This window comes from Bos javanicus, chromosome 11 (assembly GCF_032452875.1).
Source record: "Bos javanicus breed banteng chromosome 11, ARS-OSU_banteng_1.0, whole genome shotgun sequence".
Lineage (NCBI taxonomy): Eukaryota > Metazoa > Chordata > Mammalia > Artiodactyla > Bovidae > Bos > Bos javanicus.
In genome coordinates, this window is record NC_083878.1 from 93,839,942 (window position 1) to 93,855,464 (window position 15,523).

Genomic DNA, 15,523 nt, shown 5'->3' on the forward strand with positions numbered 1-15,523 from the left:
AAGTGATTCAGTTTTATATATATATATATATATTTTTATTATGTTTTATTGCAGGATATTGAACATAGTTCCCTATGCTATACAGTAGGACTTTGCTGTTTATTTATTTTATATATAGTAATCTGTATCTACTAATGCCCAATTCCTAATTTATCCCTCCTGGACCCCTTTTCCCCTTTGATAAACATGTTTTCTATGTCTGTGAGTCTGCTTCTGTTTCATTGATAAGTTCGTTTGTGTCATATTTGAGAATTCACATATAAGTGATATCATATGGTATTTAGACAAAGACATTACTAAAACAGCTGTCTTAGAGTTGCTCATCAAGCTAAAACATGGATGAAGTCTGGAAAATAATGTACAAAAAATGCAAATATCATTAAAGAAATAGAAATTATAAAAAGGAACTAAAATGAAATTCTGGAGTTGAAAAGTACGACAGAGATAAGGAAAAAAAATTCATTTAGAGGGGATCAAAATATACTTTGGCCACCTGATATGAAGAGCCAACTCATTGGAAAAGGCCCTGATGCTTGGAAAGATTGGAGGCAAAAGGAGCAGGGGGCAGCAGAGGGTGAGATGGTTACATAGCATCATCGGCTCAAGGGACATGAGTTTGCACAAACTCCGGGAGATAGTGAAGGACAGGGAAGCCTGCTGTGCCACAATCCATGAGGTTGCAAAGAGTCATACATGACTTGGTGACTGAATAACAACAAAATCAGACTTGAGCAGGCAAAAGACAGAATCAACAAACTTGAAGATATTTCCTTCAAACTCAGTCTCTTTTTCCCCCCCCTTTCTTTTGCCTTAGTTCAGGTGTTTCTAATCTGCATAAGATCAGAAAGTGATATTCAAAGTGTTCTATTTACTCCCTGTTTTGCCTTTTCTACTCCTACCAGAATGAAATTTTTTAAAACCCAAATCTGTTGTTGGCACTATCCTTAGAAACTTCAAGGGCACCCTGTTTATAGATTGAACTTCATTTTCCATATTTTAGCATTTACGGACTTTCCATTCTGGTTCCAGCTTACCACATCAATCTACTGAGCTTGAGATATAAATTCCATTTTCCAGGAAATATAAGGTCTAAGGAAACAAACTCAGTGACTTCTTGAGGAAACAACTCTTCAGATCCAGAAGATAGGAAATTTTGTACTTCAACTGCACTGATTTCTTCAATAAGCCAGTGTCTTTCAATTTTTTTTCTTAATTACTAGATTAAGACATACTTAAGGGACATCACAACCAGACATAGTGTGTGGGCCTGGACTGGATGCTGATTTGGGAAAATTAGCTGTAAAAAATATATTTTGGTCAATGAAAAATTTGATTATAGTTAGGTATTAGCTGAGAGGAAAATTTACTACAATGATATTACTGATTTGGAAAAGCCCGCTGTAAAAATACTTTTAGGTTGTTAGAAAATTTGAATGAGATCTAGGAATTAGATGAGAGGAAAATTTAGTGAAATGCTAAGGTAGATACTGTTAGTTGAATACAGCAGACTGTTTAACTATGTGAGCTCATTTTGAAAAACAATATATAGACACAAAGAAGACTGTGTTTTAAACTGTTAGTATTTGTAGTGGGAATCTGATATTTTTGTTTTATTTGAGGTTGTCCCTGTTTTGGATTTTTCTTCAGGACATACTCTAGTGATTCTTTAATAAAATTTTATTTAAAAGATTATGTTAAGATTTATGTATATATTGGGGAAATATATATGAATCAAGAAATACATGAAATGTATGGTCACCAAACTATTAAAAGTGGTTTTGTCAGAGTGTCAGGATTTCAGGAGATTTTGCTTTCTTCGTAATGTTATATCTGTTATTTAAATACTTTAAAATGGGTGTGTATTTCTGTTACATAACTGTGTAAGGAGAAGGAAGAAAGCTATTTTACTGTGGGAGTGCAGCCAAGTCTATTATAATAGACAAGTCACAAAGAGGACTGCAACAGAGCACAGCTTTTTTTTTTTTTTTTGCTGTGTCTGGTTGATTTAGATGCACTATCCACAGGAAAACTTTGCAAATGACTCATTTAGCCGGAAAAGAGTATACACAATTTGAATCAAGAAAATGAGGGAGAGGCTTTAGAATTACTTCATAAACTGTCAAGACTTAATTAGCACTTTTAATAATCATTACTTTTGTTTACTACTACACTGTAAATTCACTCAGGAGAGGGACTTTCAACTTCATTCTGTTGCTGCTGTTCTATCACTTTTGTATGGCTTTTAAATAAAATCCCAGCCCTATCTTTGAGTAGTACTCTGAAACAACCTAGTTCATTTTGTTCTCTTTTGTGTGTTTCAGATGTCTCAGGGTAGTTGTGTTGTAGCCAGTCGCCCTTGATTTCAAAGTTAGAAAGTTTTGACTTCTACACGGAATCCTGTTCCTTAGGCTGGATTCCTTTACAAAATTAGGAAAAAAAAAAATTATCATTCTCAAGGTTTGTAGTAAAGCCAAGTGACATACCTGTAAAGGAACCTACCTGTCGACAATCCCTGCCACTGTCTGCGCCCTCAATAAAGGCCAGGTGTGTTGGGTTAACATCATTAAGTGCGACTTTAGAAACAGCTTTTAAACGTTAAAGGGGAGGAAGGGATTCCTTGCTCTAGCACCAGTGACTTTGAGGTTGGACCCACCTCAGGTGCAACAGGTACTACCCAGCCTGCTACCCCCGCCAATCCTGCTCCCAGTCCCTGATGCAGGCACAGAGCCACTGTTAGCCAAAGCGCGCACACACTAACCAGAGACGAGTGCAGCTCCCGGAGAGCAGACTCCGCGCAGGCGCAGAATACGGAGGCGGGCCAAAAGCCCAGGTGGGGTCCGCGGAAAGGAAGTACGCCCCCGCCGCCTGTCGTTGAGCCAATAGGGCGACTCGGCTTTGCCAAGGGCCTATGAAGCAGGGCAGGAGGCGGGACGGAGGACGGAAGGAGCGCTCTCACGTGAGTAGGGGGCGGGGAGGGCGGGGGCTGGGCGGCTGGGGAGGCCCAGGCGGCGGAGCCTCCGGGACGGCGAACGGCGGGCGGCGGAGGAGGAGACGGCGGGTCGGGTAGGGCCGCGTTTCCCCTCCTCCTCCTCCCACCCACCAAGCCCGGGGGGGATCTTCGGACGGTCCCCGCGGGGAGCCATGCCGTGTTCTTATCCCGCGGGGCTGGGCAGGCGAGACTGCGTTCAGCTCCCTCGACGAGCCGGGTTCTGAGGGGAGCAGTGATTGGGGGGAGGGGGAGCAGCGGCCCTGGGGGCGGGGGGAGGACGCATGCGCAAGCGGGAACGCTCGGACAGCCCCTGCCCAAACCGGTTCCCCCTGTCTGGGTGGGTGTATGCCTTCCCGGTGGTGCACTTGTGGCCGTCTCCCTCGCCCCCGCTGCAAAGCTGGTTTGTCTCTTGACTTTTTATGTTTGGAGAGAGGTCCTGTTTGAGAATTTGGCTGCTCCCTCAGCCTCAGTTTCTCCCCGTTGCTCGCTGGGCCTGTACCTGTGACTTAGGCTGGCTTCGGCCTCAAGCTAGCTTCCTGGGCTGCGCCTGATTTGAAAGGCTTGCTTTATTCTAGTGTCGGTGTTCCTTCTCGTGTTGGCCATTCCGTCTCATTTTCCCAGCTGCTATCTAAGTGTCCCCAGTAGCCCCGTCTTCCCAGATTCTTTTAAGTGTCTGCCCCCAGTACCTCATTGTTGTATTGTGATTCCCAGCAGCCTAAAAAGCTTTAGGTGTTGAACCCGAGGATCACCCTAGAGTTCGCTGTCCATTGCCTGGTGGTACTTTGGTGTCCCTTCTCTTCTAACATTCGGTTTGTTATCTGCAACTGCCTTTACAGTCATCTCCATACTTACGGTTCCTTTATCTTGGAAGCAAAAGCCCTAGCAGACCATGCTGTTGGTACGCTATAAGTGCCCCATTAAATCGTCATCCGACTTGAAGAATTGGAGATCTTTTGAGGGTTTTTTGTTTGTTTGTTGTCGGGGGCGGGGGTGGGGAACAGGGTTTTACAATTCACTTGATATATTCATTCAAATAAACACCTATATTCACATACGTGGGACTGGACTAGTAAGTCGCGAGTGTGTGTCTGTATCCCAGCTGCTTTGTTTAGGAGGGGAAAAAAAAACCGAAGAAAGTGAATTGAACTGAGTTTGTCACATTAAAACTGAGGTTTAGAAAGTTGAAAAACTTAGGTTCCAAAGGAGTGCACGTTTTCCTTTTTAAACGAAGGACCTGTTGGCCTTAATTCTAGTGTGTATAAGGTGCTATTTTAATGTATATTCAAGGTTTTATTTGAGTTTACTTATTAAAAATTGAAAATGAGTAAGGGACAGAGTTGTCTTCCTTTGTAGACCTCAGTTTCTATTAATAAAATTTGAGTCCACGATTGATTTGTATTTATTAATAATGGGTTCGGTACGTATTATCAATTCAACTTTGTCATTAAAGTTGAACTATTGCTATGTTATGGTACACAGTTCCTTTTCGTTTCAGGTTTATAACTTAGTTTACAGTTAACTAGCTCAGCTCATCGGTATTAAGGTATATATTTGGGTACTTATTAACTGCATACAGTTTGGCATTTTTTTGCATAATTTTCTTTTTACTTTTAAATAATGTTAAGTATAGTTGATTTTGGCATAGTGCTCTATTAGCAGTTTGCAAGTGCTTAACCTGGATAAAATTGTAGTTTAGTAGGACTGTAAAAGTGAAGGCACTTGTTTCCTATCTCTTCTACTGCATATTGAAAGAAGTGTATTATGCACATTATCTACATGAGGGAACATGGTTTTTCATAAACATATCTCAAACCACACAGCCTTGATTCATTAAAGAAGTCGTTTTCTATTATGGAGTACGTTTCTAGCTAAACTTTACAGCCCAGATTCTTTTATTTAGAGAAGTCATTATCTTTTATTGAGCACATTTTCAGTTGAAGTGTTTCCAGCTGACATGAAGCCTACTTTGAAGGTCTCGCCATTTCACAGTGATTATTTTAACATGTGCCCTTTGAGTACCGGCTTCAGAAAATAATTAGTTTAAGTCAGTTCTGCTGTGGTGTGTCTTTATAGTTGCTGATGTGCTGAGTTTCTGACATGGGCTGCACAAGTGTTATCTTTGTAGTGTCAATATAATCAGATACTACACTTTTCAAGCATGTGAAATAAGTGTACATAAAACTTAATCTTTCTTAGAGCTAAAACTCAAACATTAAAGAAGTACTAATTTAACCAGTGTTCATAAAGCAAGGTTTGGCATGCATTTGGGTGCTTTGTATGTAACTACCTTGTTTTATTGATTTTCCATAGTTAGATACTAAAAAAAGAACATCCAAGGCTAAGGACTTGGCTATCCATGGGTATACCTGATAAAACATATAAATTTAACAGCTGTTTCTTTTTGCATAAATTACCTGGTCTCCCTTCCCAGTCTGTCCAGTTTTTTGTTGATCCTAAGATCCTTATTCTTCAGAAAACTTGTAATCCAAAACAATACTGGATAGACACTTAAACTTACATTATAACCACTCTTGTTGACCCCTAACTGCCTTGTTTTTCTCTTCATGTGTAAAGACTGACCAAATATGGCAGTTTGCAAGTCATGAACAGTTTAGTTTATAGAGTTTAGCTTGGAAGTTTCCTCTTGCCAGAACAACTGTATTACTCTGAGGTAATCACCAGAACTTTTTGAAGGTTTTATATTTCTATCAAGTAGAGTTCTATAAGGCCTAACTTTTCCCCCAAATCCCTTTTTCTGTGATCATAAAATAGTATAAATAAAGCCCTAAACTTGTTTTTAAGTTCATGCTTCACATTGAATGGTATATATTACCTTGGACCTATAACATTTGAAGTATATTTTCTCAGTTGTGTGGCCTGGTGCTGAATTTGGAGGTTTAGGCTTCTTTGGAGTTAATGCATGGCTGTTACCTATCTCCAGTTAGTTGCATCAGCTTTTATGTAATAAGTCCCAACTCCTTGTCATCTGTTAATCTTTGTGGCAATAATTTTTTTCTGCCTAATAAAATATGACATCTCTTAAGGTACATTAGCAAATTGCTTTCTGTGATAACTTTAATAAAATGTTATTAACCCTTAAAGCTTAACAATGTTTAAAATTTCTTTTCCTCATTTTCTCTTATTTATATACACTTTGGTAGTTATAATCAAGAATCTTTGGTTATCTTATTTTCCAGCTTCTGAGGGCGGCCCTTGTGTCAGAAAAAGGAATTGATGTACAGAATATTTATTTGGGAATGTATTTTAAATGTTGTCATGGGTATTAAGAGATAGTATTTAAGGCTAAATTGGATTAAATGTTGGGTGTTTGTATAACACTACTGCTAAGAACTATGAATTAATCATTTTAATATTTTTACTGTAGATTAATAAACTTTCTTATGCCCTTAAAATATGCTGATGAACGGATTCCGGCAAGGTGAGAATAGAGATATGTCATGTAAATCTCTTTTGCTGTGATACATGATTTCCTCTGGTATACCTGCAAAAGAGAAATGGCTACATCTTTATCATAGTTACCTGTTGAATTCTCTGTGAATTGACGAAAAATCTGATTTTGTAACCTCAAAAGCTAATTCTTAGATTAAAAAAAACTGTTCCCTAACAGAAACATCTATTTGTTGTTTTTACATTTTTGCTTTTTGGTTGTGAGGAAAGATCTTTTTAGACAGGTTTAAAAGCATCTGTGAGGAGGAGGAGAGAGGAAGGTTCAAGAGGGAGGGGACATATGTACTCTATGGCTGATTCATGTTGATGTTTGGCAGAAACCAACAAAATTCTGTAAAGCAATTATCCTTCAATTAAAAAATAAAGTTAAACAGAACTTGTAAACTATCCCCTAATAAAGAGATAATATATATTAAATTAAAACAGAAATCTCTGACACTAAATTGAGTATGTGTGAATTCTTTTATTTTCTTACATGGTGCCTATTCCAGTGCTGTGAGTGAAAGTGCTCAGGAAATGTTTTTTGGTTGTCCACCGCCCCCATTCATCCCAGGGACGGCGGAGCCTGGTGGGCTGCTGTCTATGGGGTCACACAGAGTCGGACACGACTGAAGCAACTTAGCAGCAGCAACCCCCCCCCCCATTCAACACTCTTAACAAATGCCCCACCATCCTTGTATAAATATGGACTAGGGCACTCATACATCAAAAGATTCAGAAAACTTGTGTGTCTTCTGTTAAACATTCATGGTTTGTCTTCACACATTCCCCTGAAAATCAGAGGTCATGGAAAAGAGAAACCATTTTACTGCATTAATCTCAGGCTTTGGTCATCTAGCAAATGACTTGTTTGCTTGGCATTAAGTTCACCTGGTTTAAACATTTCAGATCCAAATATAGACAGGTTGGTATTCTAAATGGAATAGATTGATCGTTTTCACTATGTGTGAGAAGGAACTATATTGAGTAATTTCCTAAAAACAGGAAAAGTCTTTAGAAAATCCTGTATTGCTTAAAAATATTAGCTTTTATTTACAGAACTGGTGTAAATTATATTATGCTTGGGAAATCCACTCCAGAAAAAGTAAATACAGTTCAGTTCAGTCACTCAGTAAGGTCCAACTTTGCGACTCCATGGACTGCAGCATGCCAGGCTTCCCTGCCCATCACCAACTCCCGGAGCTTGCTCAAACTCATGTCCCATCAAGTCGGTGATGCCGTCCAACCATTTTATTCTCTGTCATCACTTTCTCCTGCCTTCAATCTTTCCAAGAATCAGGGTCTTTGCCAGTGAGTCAGTTCTTTGCATCTGTTGGCCAGAATACTGGAGTTTCAGCTTCAGCATCAGTCCTTCTAATGAATATTCAGGATTGATTTCCTTTAGGATTGACTGGTTTGATCTCCTTGCGTTCTAAGGGTCTCTCAAGAGTCTTCTCCAACACCACAGTTCAAAAGCATCTATTCTTTGGCACTCAGCTTTCTTTATAGTCCAACTCTCACATCCTTATATGACTACGTGACTACTGGAAAAACCATAGCTTTGACTAGACAGACGTTTGTCAGCAACGTAATGTCTCTGCTTTTTAATATACTGTCTAGGTTGGTCATAGCTTTTCCTCGAAGACGCTTGTCTTTTAATTTCATGGCTGCAATCACCATCTGCAGTGATTTTGGAGCCCCAAAATATAAAGTCGTCACTGTTTCCGTTGTTTCCGCATCTGTTTGCCATGAAGTGATGGGACCAGATGCCGTGATCTTAGTTTTTTGAATGTTGAGTTTTAAGCCAACTTTTTCACTCTCCTCTTTCAGTTTAATCAAGAGTCTCTTCGGTTCCTCTTTGCTTTCTGCCACAAGGGTGGTATCACCTGCGTATCTGAGGTTATTGATATTTCTTCCCACCATCTCGATTCCAGCTTGTGCTTCATCCAGCCTGCCATTTTGCATGATGTACTCTGAATATAAGTTAAATAACAGGGTGACAATATACAGCCTTGACGTGCTCCTTCCCTGATTTGGAACCAGTCTATTGTTCCATGTTCGGTTCTAACTGTTGCTTCTTGACCTGCATACAGATTTCTCAGGAGGTAGATCAGATGGTCTGGTATTCCTGTCTCATTAAGAATTTTTCACAGTTTGCTGGGATCCACATAGTCAAAGGCTTTGGCGTAATCAATAAAGCAGAAGTAGATGTTTTTCTGAAATTCTCTTGCTTTTTCTATGATCCAAGGGGTGTTGGCAATTTGATTTCTGGTTCCTCTGCCTTTTCTAAATCCAGCTTGAACATCGGGAAGTTCATGCTTCATGTACTGTTGAAGCCTGGGTTGGAGAATTTTGAGCATTACTTTACTAGCGTGTGAGATGAGTGCAATTGTGTGATAGTTTGAATATTGTTTGTCATTGCCTTTCTTTGGGATTGGAATGAAAACTGACCTTTTCCAGTCCTGTGGCCACTGCTGAGTTTTCCAAATTTGCTGGCATGTTGAGTGCAGCACTTTCACAGCATCGTCTTTTAAGATTTGAAAGAGCTCAACTGAAATTCCATCACCTCCACTAGCTTTGTTCATAGAGATTCTTCTTAAGGGCCACTTGACTACATTCCAGGATGTCTGGCTCTAGGTGAGTGATCACACCATCATGATTATCTGGGTCGTGAAGATCTTTTTTGTATAGTTCTTCTGTGTATTCTTGTTATCTCTTAATATCTTGTGCATCTGTTAGGTCCATATCATTTCTATCCTTTATTGGGCCCATCTTTGCATGAAATGTTCCTTTGGTATCCCTAGTTTTCTTGAAGAGATCTCTAGTTTTTCCCATGCTATTGCTTTCCTCTACTTCTTTGCATTGATCACTGAGGAAGGCTTTCTTATCTCTTTGCTATTCTTTGGAACTCTGCATTCAAATGGGTATATCTTTCCTTTTCTCCTTTGTCTTTAGCTTCTCTTCTTTTCTCGGCTGTTTCTAAGGCCTTCTCAGACAACCATTTTGCCATTTTGTGTTTCTTTTTTTTTTTGAGGATGGTCTTGATCACTGCCTCCTGAACAATGAAGTTCTTCAGGCACTCTATCAGATCTAATCCCTTAAATCTATTTGTCATTTCCACTGTGTAATCATAAGGGATTTGATTTAGGTCACACCTGAATGGTCTAGTGGTTTTCCCTGTTTTCTTCAATTTAAGTCTGAATTTGGCAGTAAGGAGTTCATGATCTGTGCCACAGTCAGCTCCTGGTCTTGTTTTTTCTGACTGTATAGAGCTTCTCCATCTTTGGCTACAAAGAATATAATCAATCTGATTTTGGTATTGACCATCTGGTGATGTCCATGTGTAGAGTCTTCTCTTGTGTTGTTGGAAGAGGGTGTTTGCTATGACCAGTGCATTACAAGCCAGTTCATGTAATTTCACTACTTATATGGATTACTTCGAGTAGTCGGATTTATAGAGACAGAAAGTAGAATGTTGGTTGCCTGGGGGAATAGGAATTGGAATTTAATAGGTACAGAGTCTCAGTTGGGAAAGATGGAAAAGTTCTAGGGATAGGTGGTGATGATGGTTGCACTAAATGTAAAAGTCTTTAGAAAATCCTGCATTGCTTAAAAATATTTGTTTTTATGTTTACAAAACTGGTGTGAGTTATATTATGCTTGAGAAATCCATTCCAGAAAAAGTAAATACAGGGATGCTTAAAAATGTGTACTACTGTTAGAAATATAATCTGACCTTGTGAATGAGTAGTATGTTAATATTAACTAATTTTCCCTGTGTTCCCACAGTTGGATTTCTTTTGTGGTCATGGCATCCAAGTAACTTAAATATTTAGTCACAGAGGTATTGTGTTGAAGGGGCATAAAGCCAGCATTCCTAGAGTTCTGGAAAAAACTAGAGTGCTGGTTCCTAAAATAGCCATAGGAACATGGAAAAACCACTTATATGGTTTATTTTTTCAGGTGTCAACAGTGTTGTACTCGATAATCAACTCAGTTAAAGAATGTTTTATGTGCATTTCATCCCCACCTCTTTTTGTACCTTTCATTAAAATATCAAGATATAGAGGGGAGACTGTGAACTTTGGAATCAGAAAAAATACAGATATCCCAAGTCTCAAACTTACTTAATATATGACTGAAGGTAAGATACTTAATGATGCTGATTCTCAGTTTCTTTGTTTGTAAAAATGACACTTAAAATGCCTGCATCATGGATTAGGATTGGGAGGCACCTGATATTCCTGCCCCCCTTCCCTTTCCTGGATGTTCTCATTCACAAAAGAATTAAAAGGACTTGGCCCCCTCATTTTATGTGTTAAAAGAACTGGAGCTATCACATGGTCCAAGTCAAATCACAAAGGACTAAGGAGTTCAAATCCCAGTTGGTTTTTCAGTAGAACACCAGACTGTTAACTTTGAATAAAGTCTTATTAAAGCTCGATTTGTCAGTAAGAAAGGGAAAAGTATAGTACCTCTGAAATCATTAGCTGTGGTGTTTAGGCATTTTTCTGTATTGATTTTGTGAGTTTTATCCTAAAGGTCCATAAAGTTACATTTAGGCTTTTAGAACTTTTATTGACCAGTGAATGGATAAACAAAAGGTGGTATATTCATACCATGGGATGCTGTCTGACCATAAAAAAGAAAGGAAATTCTGACAAATGCTGCAACATAGATAAGCTTAGGAAACATTATGCTAAGTGAAATAAATCAACCATAAAAATACAAATACCATATAATTTCACTGCTTACATGAAATACCTCGTAGTCAGATTCTTAGTGACGGAAAGTAGAATGTTGGTTGCTTGGGGGAATAGGAATTGGAATTTAATAGGTACAGAGTCTCAGTTGGGGAAGATGGAAAAGTTCTAGAGATAGGTTGTGGTGATGGTTGCACTAAATGTAAATATACTGAAAGCCATGAAACTATACACTTAAAAATGGCTAAAATGGTAATACTTATGTATAAAGATTGAATTTTTTAAATTTTTATTTAAATTAAGAAAGCTTTTGACTGAGTTATATTTCTTTAAGGTATCCTTAATGGTTCATCTGAAATCAAGCTCGAAGAGTCACTTCATAGTTTAAAGAAGTTAATTGTGACAGACGTGATGGGTTAAAATTTGCCTAACAGTGACTTTTTTGTAAGCTGGTTTTTCTTGCCTATATGTGCTGTAGGCCCACGATGGTTAAGTTTCATTTTCTTTTTGGTTTTTAAAGCTAAGCTAAAATTATTTGGAAGGCTTAAAGTAATAGGTTCTCTAAGCTCACTAAAATAATTCAAAGAATCAGTCACGAAATTCAAAAGTCAGACTTCAATAAAGACACCTCAATTGTTTAGCAATTAGTAGTGGTGGAACGGAATTTATTTTTCAAAGATGGGATGATTTTCCATGGAGTTTTGTTAGATTCATCCCACCCTTCCCAGGGATATGTTGTGAGAAGTTCATATGAAAACCAGTGCAGGGCAACAAACCTCAAATCCAGGAAAAAAGCTGAGATTAATATCATATGATTTTAAAATACAACTTCTTTGTAGTTGTTTAATTTTATTGAGCTACAAGCCCATAGGAATTGGCCTGCTAAGCATGTTTGGGACTTGACTCTCTTGCTGCTTTCTGACTTGTCCTTTACTGAACAGAGAGTAATCTTATCAGATCTGTGTTTTAGAAGAGTACAACTGGGAACAACATAGAAGATGGATTGGAATGGGTAGAGAATGGTGACAGAACACCAAGGAGGAGAGATGCATTCCTGAAAAGGACAGGCGCCTAGATCCCTGGGATTGGATCAAGTTCTACAGTTGTCTCTCTGAACTTAAGCATTATTGAGCCATTCTAAGCCTCAGTTTGTCGTATGAAGTTCATACCTATCTGGGAAGGGTAGTATGAAGATTAGTAACAATGCATGTAAAGCTTCTAAGTACTATGTGGGGCATACAATTGATACTTAGGAACTGGTAAGTAGTGTTCTTTAAATTCAGCAAGATTATTTAAGTATCGTCCGTGTGTGTGCATGCTAAGTCACTTCAGTTGTGTCCAACTCTTTGCAACCTGTGGTCTGTAGCCTTCTAGGCTGTTCTGTCCATGGGATTCTCCAGGCAAGAATACTGGAGTGGGTTGCCATGCCCTCCTCCAGGGAATCTTCCTGATCCAAAGATTGAACCTGTGGCTTCTGCATTGCAGGCTAATTCTTTTAACACTGAGCCACTGGGAAAGCCCAAGTATTGTCTTTAAGACTCCCTAAAGCTGTACTCATTTTTTTCACGGTGGAGCAACAGAAATGATGGAGATTGGGAAGGAAGTGATGAGAGAATGTTTGGGTTCAGAGGGAATCCAAGATTTGGCTCAATGGTGTTTAACTGCTTTTCACGGTTGGAAACCTAAAAGAAGAGTTAGTCAGGCACAGTCAAAAGGTAGTTGTGGTGGTTTTGTTGTTGTTGTTGTTGTTGTTGTTTTTAGCCTCTATCCCAATCATTCGTATCTGCACCCCCAGAAATGCTTGTAGTGTAGCATATTTGTCGTTCGTCCATCTCACAGTCTATAAACCCTGTTACTTAAACACTGAACAAGTATTAGCCATCCAGTCACATTTACTGAACACTGCCATAAGCAAGCATATGAAGATAATATAAGCAAACCCTTAAAGATCCCTGTCCAAAAGTAGTTAGTTCAAAGGGACTATGTGTGCTCATTGTATTCCCAGTGTTTACTGTGGTGGTTTATACTAAATAATTGTTTCCGAAATGAATGATCAATATAGGAGAAAAGAGGTATAACATTTTACTGTGTGATAAATGTAATTCTGTGATAGAATTAAAAAGCAAGCAAACAAAAAGCCTTAGGAGCCCTAGAGGGAAATAAGGATTATTTCAGGAAGGAAGAGGAGGTTAAATATTTGATTGTATCACTGCATTGCTTGTGGGGGAGTAGGACTAATTGGAGAAATGAAAACACACTCCAAGCTTAAGAAATGGCATGAGCAAAGGTTTGAAAGCATAAAAATGCATGGCATAATTGGAGTTCCCTGGTATGGTTTGATAGAGGGAGATCAGACTAGAATGAGAGATTGGCTCCAGATTTTTAAGAATTAATGATTTAAGGAATTTGGATTTTTCTGTTTTCAGTCAGGAGCAATCAAAGGAAGGGGTCGGATATGTGATCAAATCTGAATTTTAGAGATTAGCTATGAGGCCTTGATAATGACTAGAGAGAGTCTAGAAAGAGAGACTTACGTTGTAGCAAAGTTGAAAGAGAATAAAATGCAAGAGAGTGACATGAAAGATGGCAAAGAAAGAGCAGATTTGGGATATGTTTTGGAACTAAAATCTATTAGAATTCCAAGGGAGAATGAGAAAAGGAGTCAGGGATTGAGGGAGCGGTGGGTGGGGGGGGGGGGACATTTCCATCTTGAATCAGTGGTTGTTAACCACTGATAAGGAAGCTATGAGGAAGAATATGCTTGTGTGAAGATGGGCTCTGCTTTGGATATATGGAGTCAATTTTGAGTTGGGTATGGGATACGTGTAGCAGATCCCACCTGTGTATTCTCATAACACCATATGCATACCTATTACTATCAGATCAGATCAGTCGCTCAGTCGTGTCCGACTCTTTGCGACCCCATGAATCGCAGCACGCCAGGCCTCCCTGTCCATCACCAATTCCCGGAGTTCACTCAGACTCACGTCCATCAAGTCAGCAATACGATCCAGCCATCTCATCCTCTGTCGTCCCCTTCTCCTCCTGCCCCCAATCCCTCCCAGCATCAGAGTCTTTTCCAATGAGTCAACTCTTTGCATGAGGTGGCCAAAGTACTGGAGTTTCAGCTTTAGCATCATTCCTTCCAAAGAAATCCCAGGGCTGATCTCCTTCAGAATGGACTGGTTGGATCTCCTTGCAGTCCAAGGGACTCTCAAGAGTCTTCTCCAGAATAACAGTTCAAAAGCATCAATTCTTTGGTGCTCAGCCTTCTTCACAGTCCAACTCTCACATCCATACATGACCACAGGAAAAACCATAGCCTTGACTAGACGAACCTTTGTTGGCAAAGTAATGTCGCTGCTTTAGAATATGCTATCTAGGTTGGTCATAACTTTCCTTCCAAGGAGTAAGTGTCTTTTAATTTCATGGCTGCAGTCACCATCTGCAGTGATTTGGGAGCCCAGAAAAATAAAGTCTGACACTGTTTCCACTGTTTCCCCATCTATTTCCCATGAAGTGATGGGACCGGAAGCCATGATCTTCATTTTCTGAATGTTGAGCTTTAAGCCAACTTTTTCACTCTCCACTTTCACTTTCATCAAGAGGCTTTTTAGTTCCTCTTCACTTTCTGCCATAAGGGTGGTGTCATCTGCATATCTGAGGTTATTGATATTTCTCCTGGCAATCTTGATTCCAGCTTGTGTTTCTTCCAGTCCAGCGTTTCTCATGATGTACTCTGCATAGAAGTTAAATAAGCAGGGTGACAATATACAGCCTTGACGAACTCCTTTTCCTATTTGGAACCTCTTACTATACCAAGCACTATATTGTAATTACTTGTTTGTTTGTCCATGTTCTCTACTATAAGCCTGTCAAGGGTAAAGAGTACCTTTCCTCACCATTACACTCTACCTAGTGCCTGGCACATAACAGATACTCAATACTGAATAGGTAAAAAAAAAAACAAAAAAAAACCACACAGAACAAAACACAAGCGCCCACATGAAATTAGGGAGAAAAACAGGGCTACAGTATCATCAGCATACAAAAAAGTTACAACACAGGAGGTACTGAGATAGCTAGGGGCAGATATGGAAGGAGGAGGAGGACAGATGAATTTACAGTGGGTAGGCATTTTCCTGGTGGTCCAGTGGTGGAGACTCCACACCCCCGATCAGTGCAGGGGTAGTGGGTTTGATCCCTGGTCAGGGAACTAGATCTGTACAGCCAAATTTTTCTTTAAAAAAATACGGAGTGGGCAGAGAAAAGGGAACTTGAAGGAAATGATAAAAGGTGCTAGAGGTAGAAAATGGAAGCAAAAAGAGTTTCACAATAAGGAAATGATAAGCATTTTCATTTATTTCAGCCAGTGGAAATAAGA

The 15,523-nt window shown here is 39.3% G+C and overlaps 2 protein-coding genes across 5 annotated transcripts in view; one reads left to right on the top strand and one right to left on the bottom strand.

Moving 5' to 3' along the window:
• The window catches only part of RABGAP1 (RAB GTPase activating protein 1), a 169,158-nt gene that overhangs the window by 5,835 nt on the left and 147,800 nt on the right, over positions 1 to 15,523 (top strand). The window contains exon 1 of one of the 4 annotated variants that reach the window (XM_061433453.1): positions 2,987 to 3,063. The exons of 2 other annotated variants lie outside the window; for them this stretch is intronic. The gene's annotated coding sequence lies outside the window, so the exon portion shown is untranslated. Of the gene's footprint in view, positions 1 to 2,986; positions 3,064 to 15,523 lie in introns of those variants that run through there. One more of the 4 variants, XM_061433456.1, reaches the window with a different exon arrangement.
• On the bottom strand, positions 1,700 to 3,835 carry LOC133256628 (sterile alpha motif domain-containing protein 1-like). Its single transcript, XM_061431403.1, has 3 exons — positions 3,794 to 3,835; positions 2,759 to 3,397; positions 1,700 to 2,417 (listed from the first exon to the last, which is right to left on the bottom strand). The coding sequence occupies exons 1-3, from the start codon at positions 3,833 to 3,835 to the stop codon at positions 2,289 to 2,291; spliced, it is 810 nt and encodes a 269-aa protein (XP_061287387.1). The 3' UTR covers positions 1,700 to 2,288.

Bases quoted from the DNA above. Each gene is read 5' to 3' on its own strand.
- LOC133256628 (XM_061431403.1), bottom strand. From the start codon at position 3,835: ATGGAGATGACTGTAAAGGCAGTTGCAGATAACAAACCGAAT. The intron at 3,398-3,793 runs GTTAGAAGAGAA...TAAAAAGTCAAG, and splicing joins TTGCAGATAACAAACCGAAT to AGACAAACCAGCTTTGCAGC. The intron at 2,418-2,758 runs GTTAGTGTGTGC...AATTTTGTAAAG, and splicing joins GGGAGCTGCACTCGTCTCTG to GAATCCAGCCTAAGGAACAG.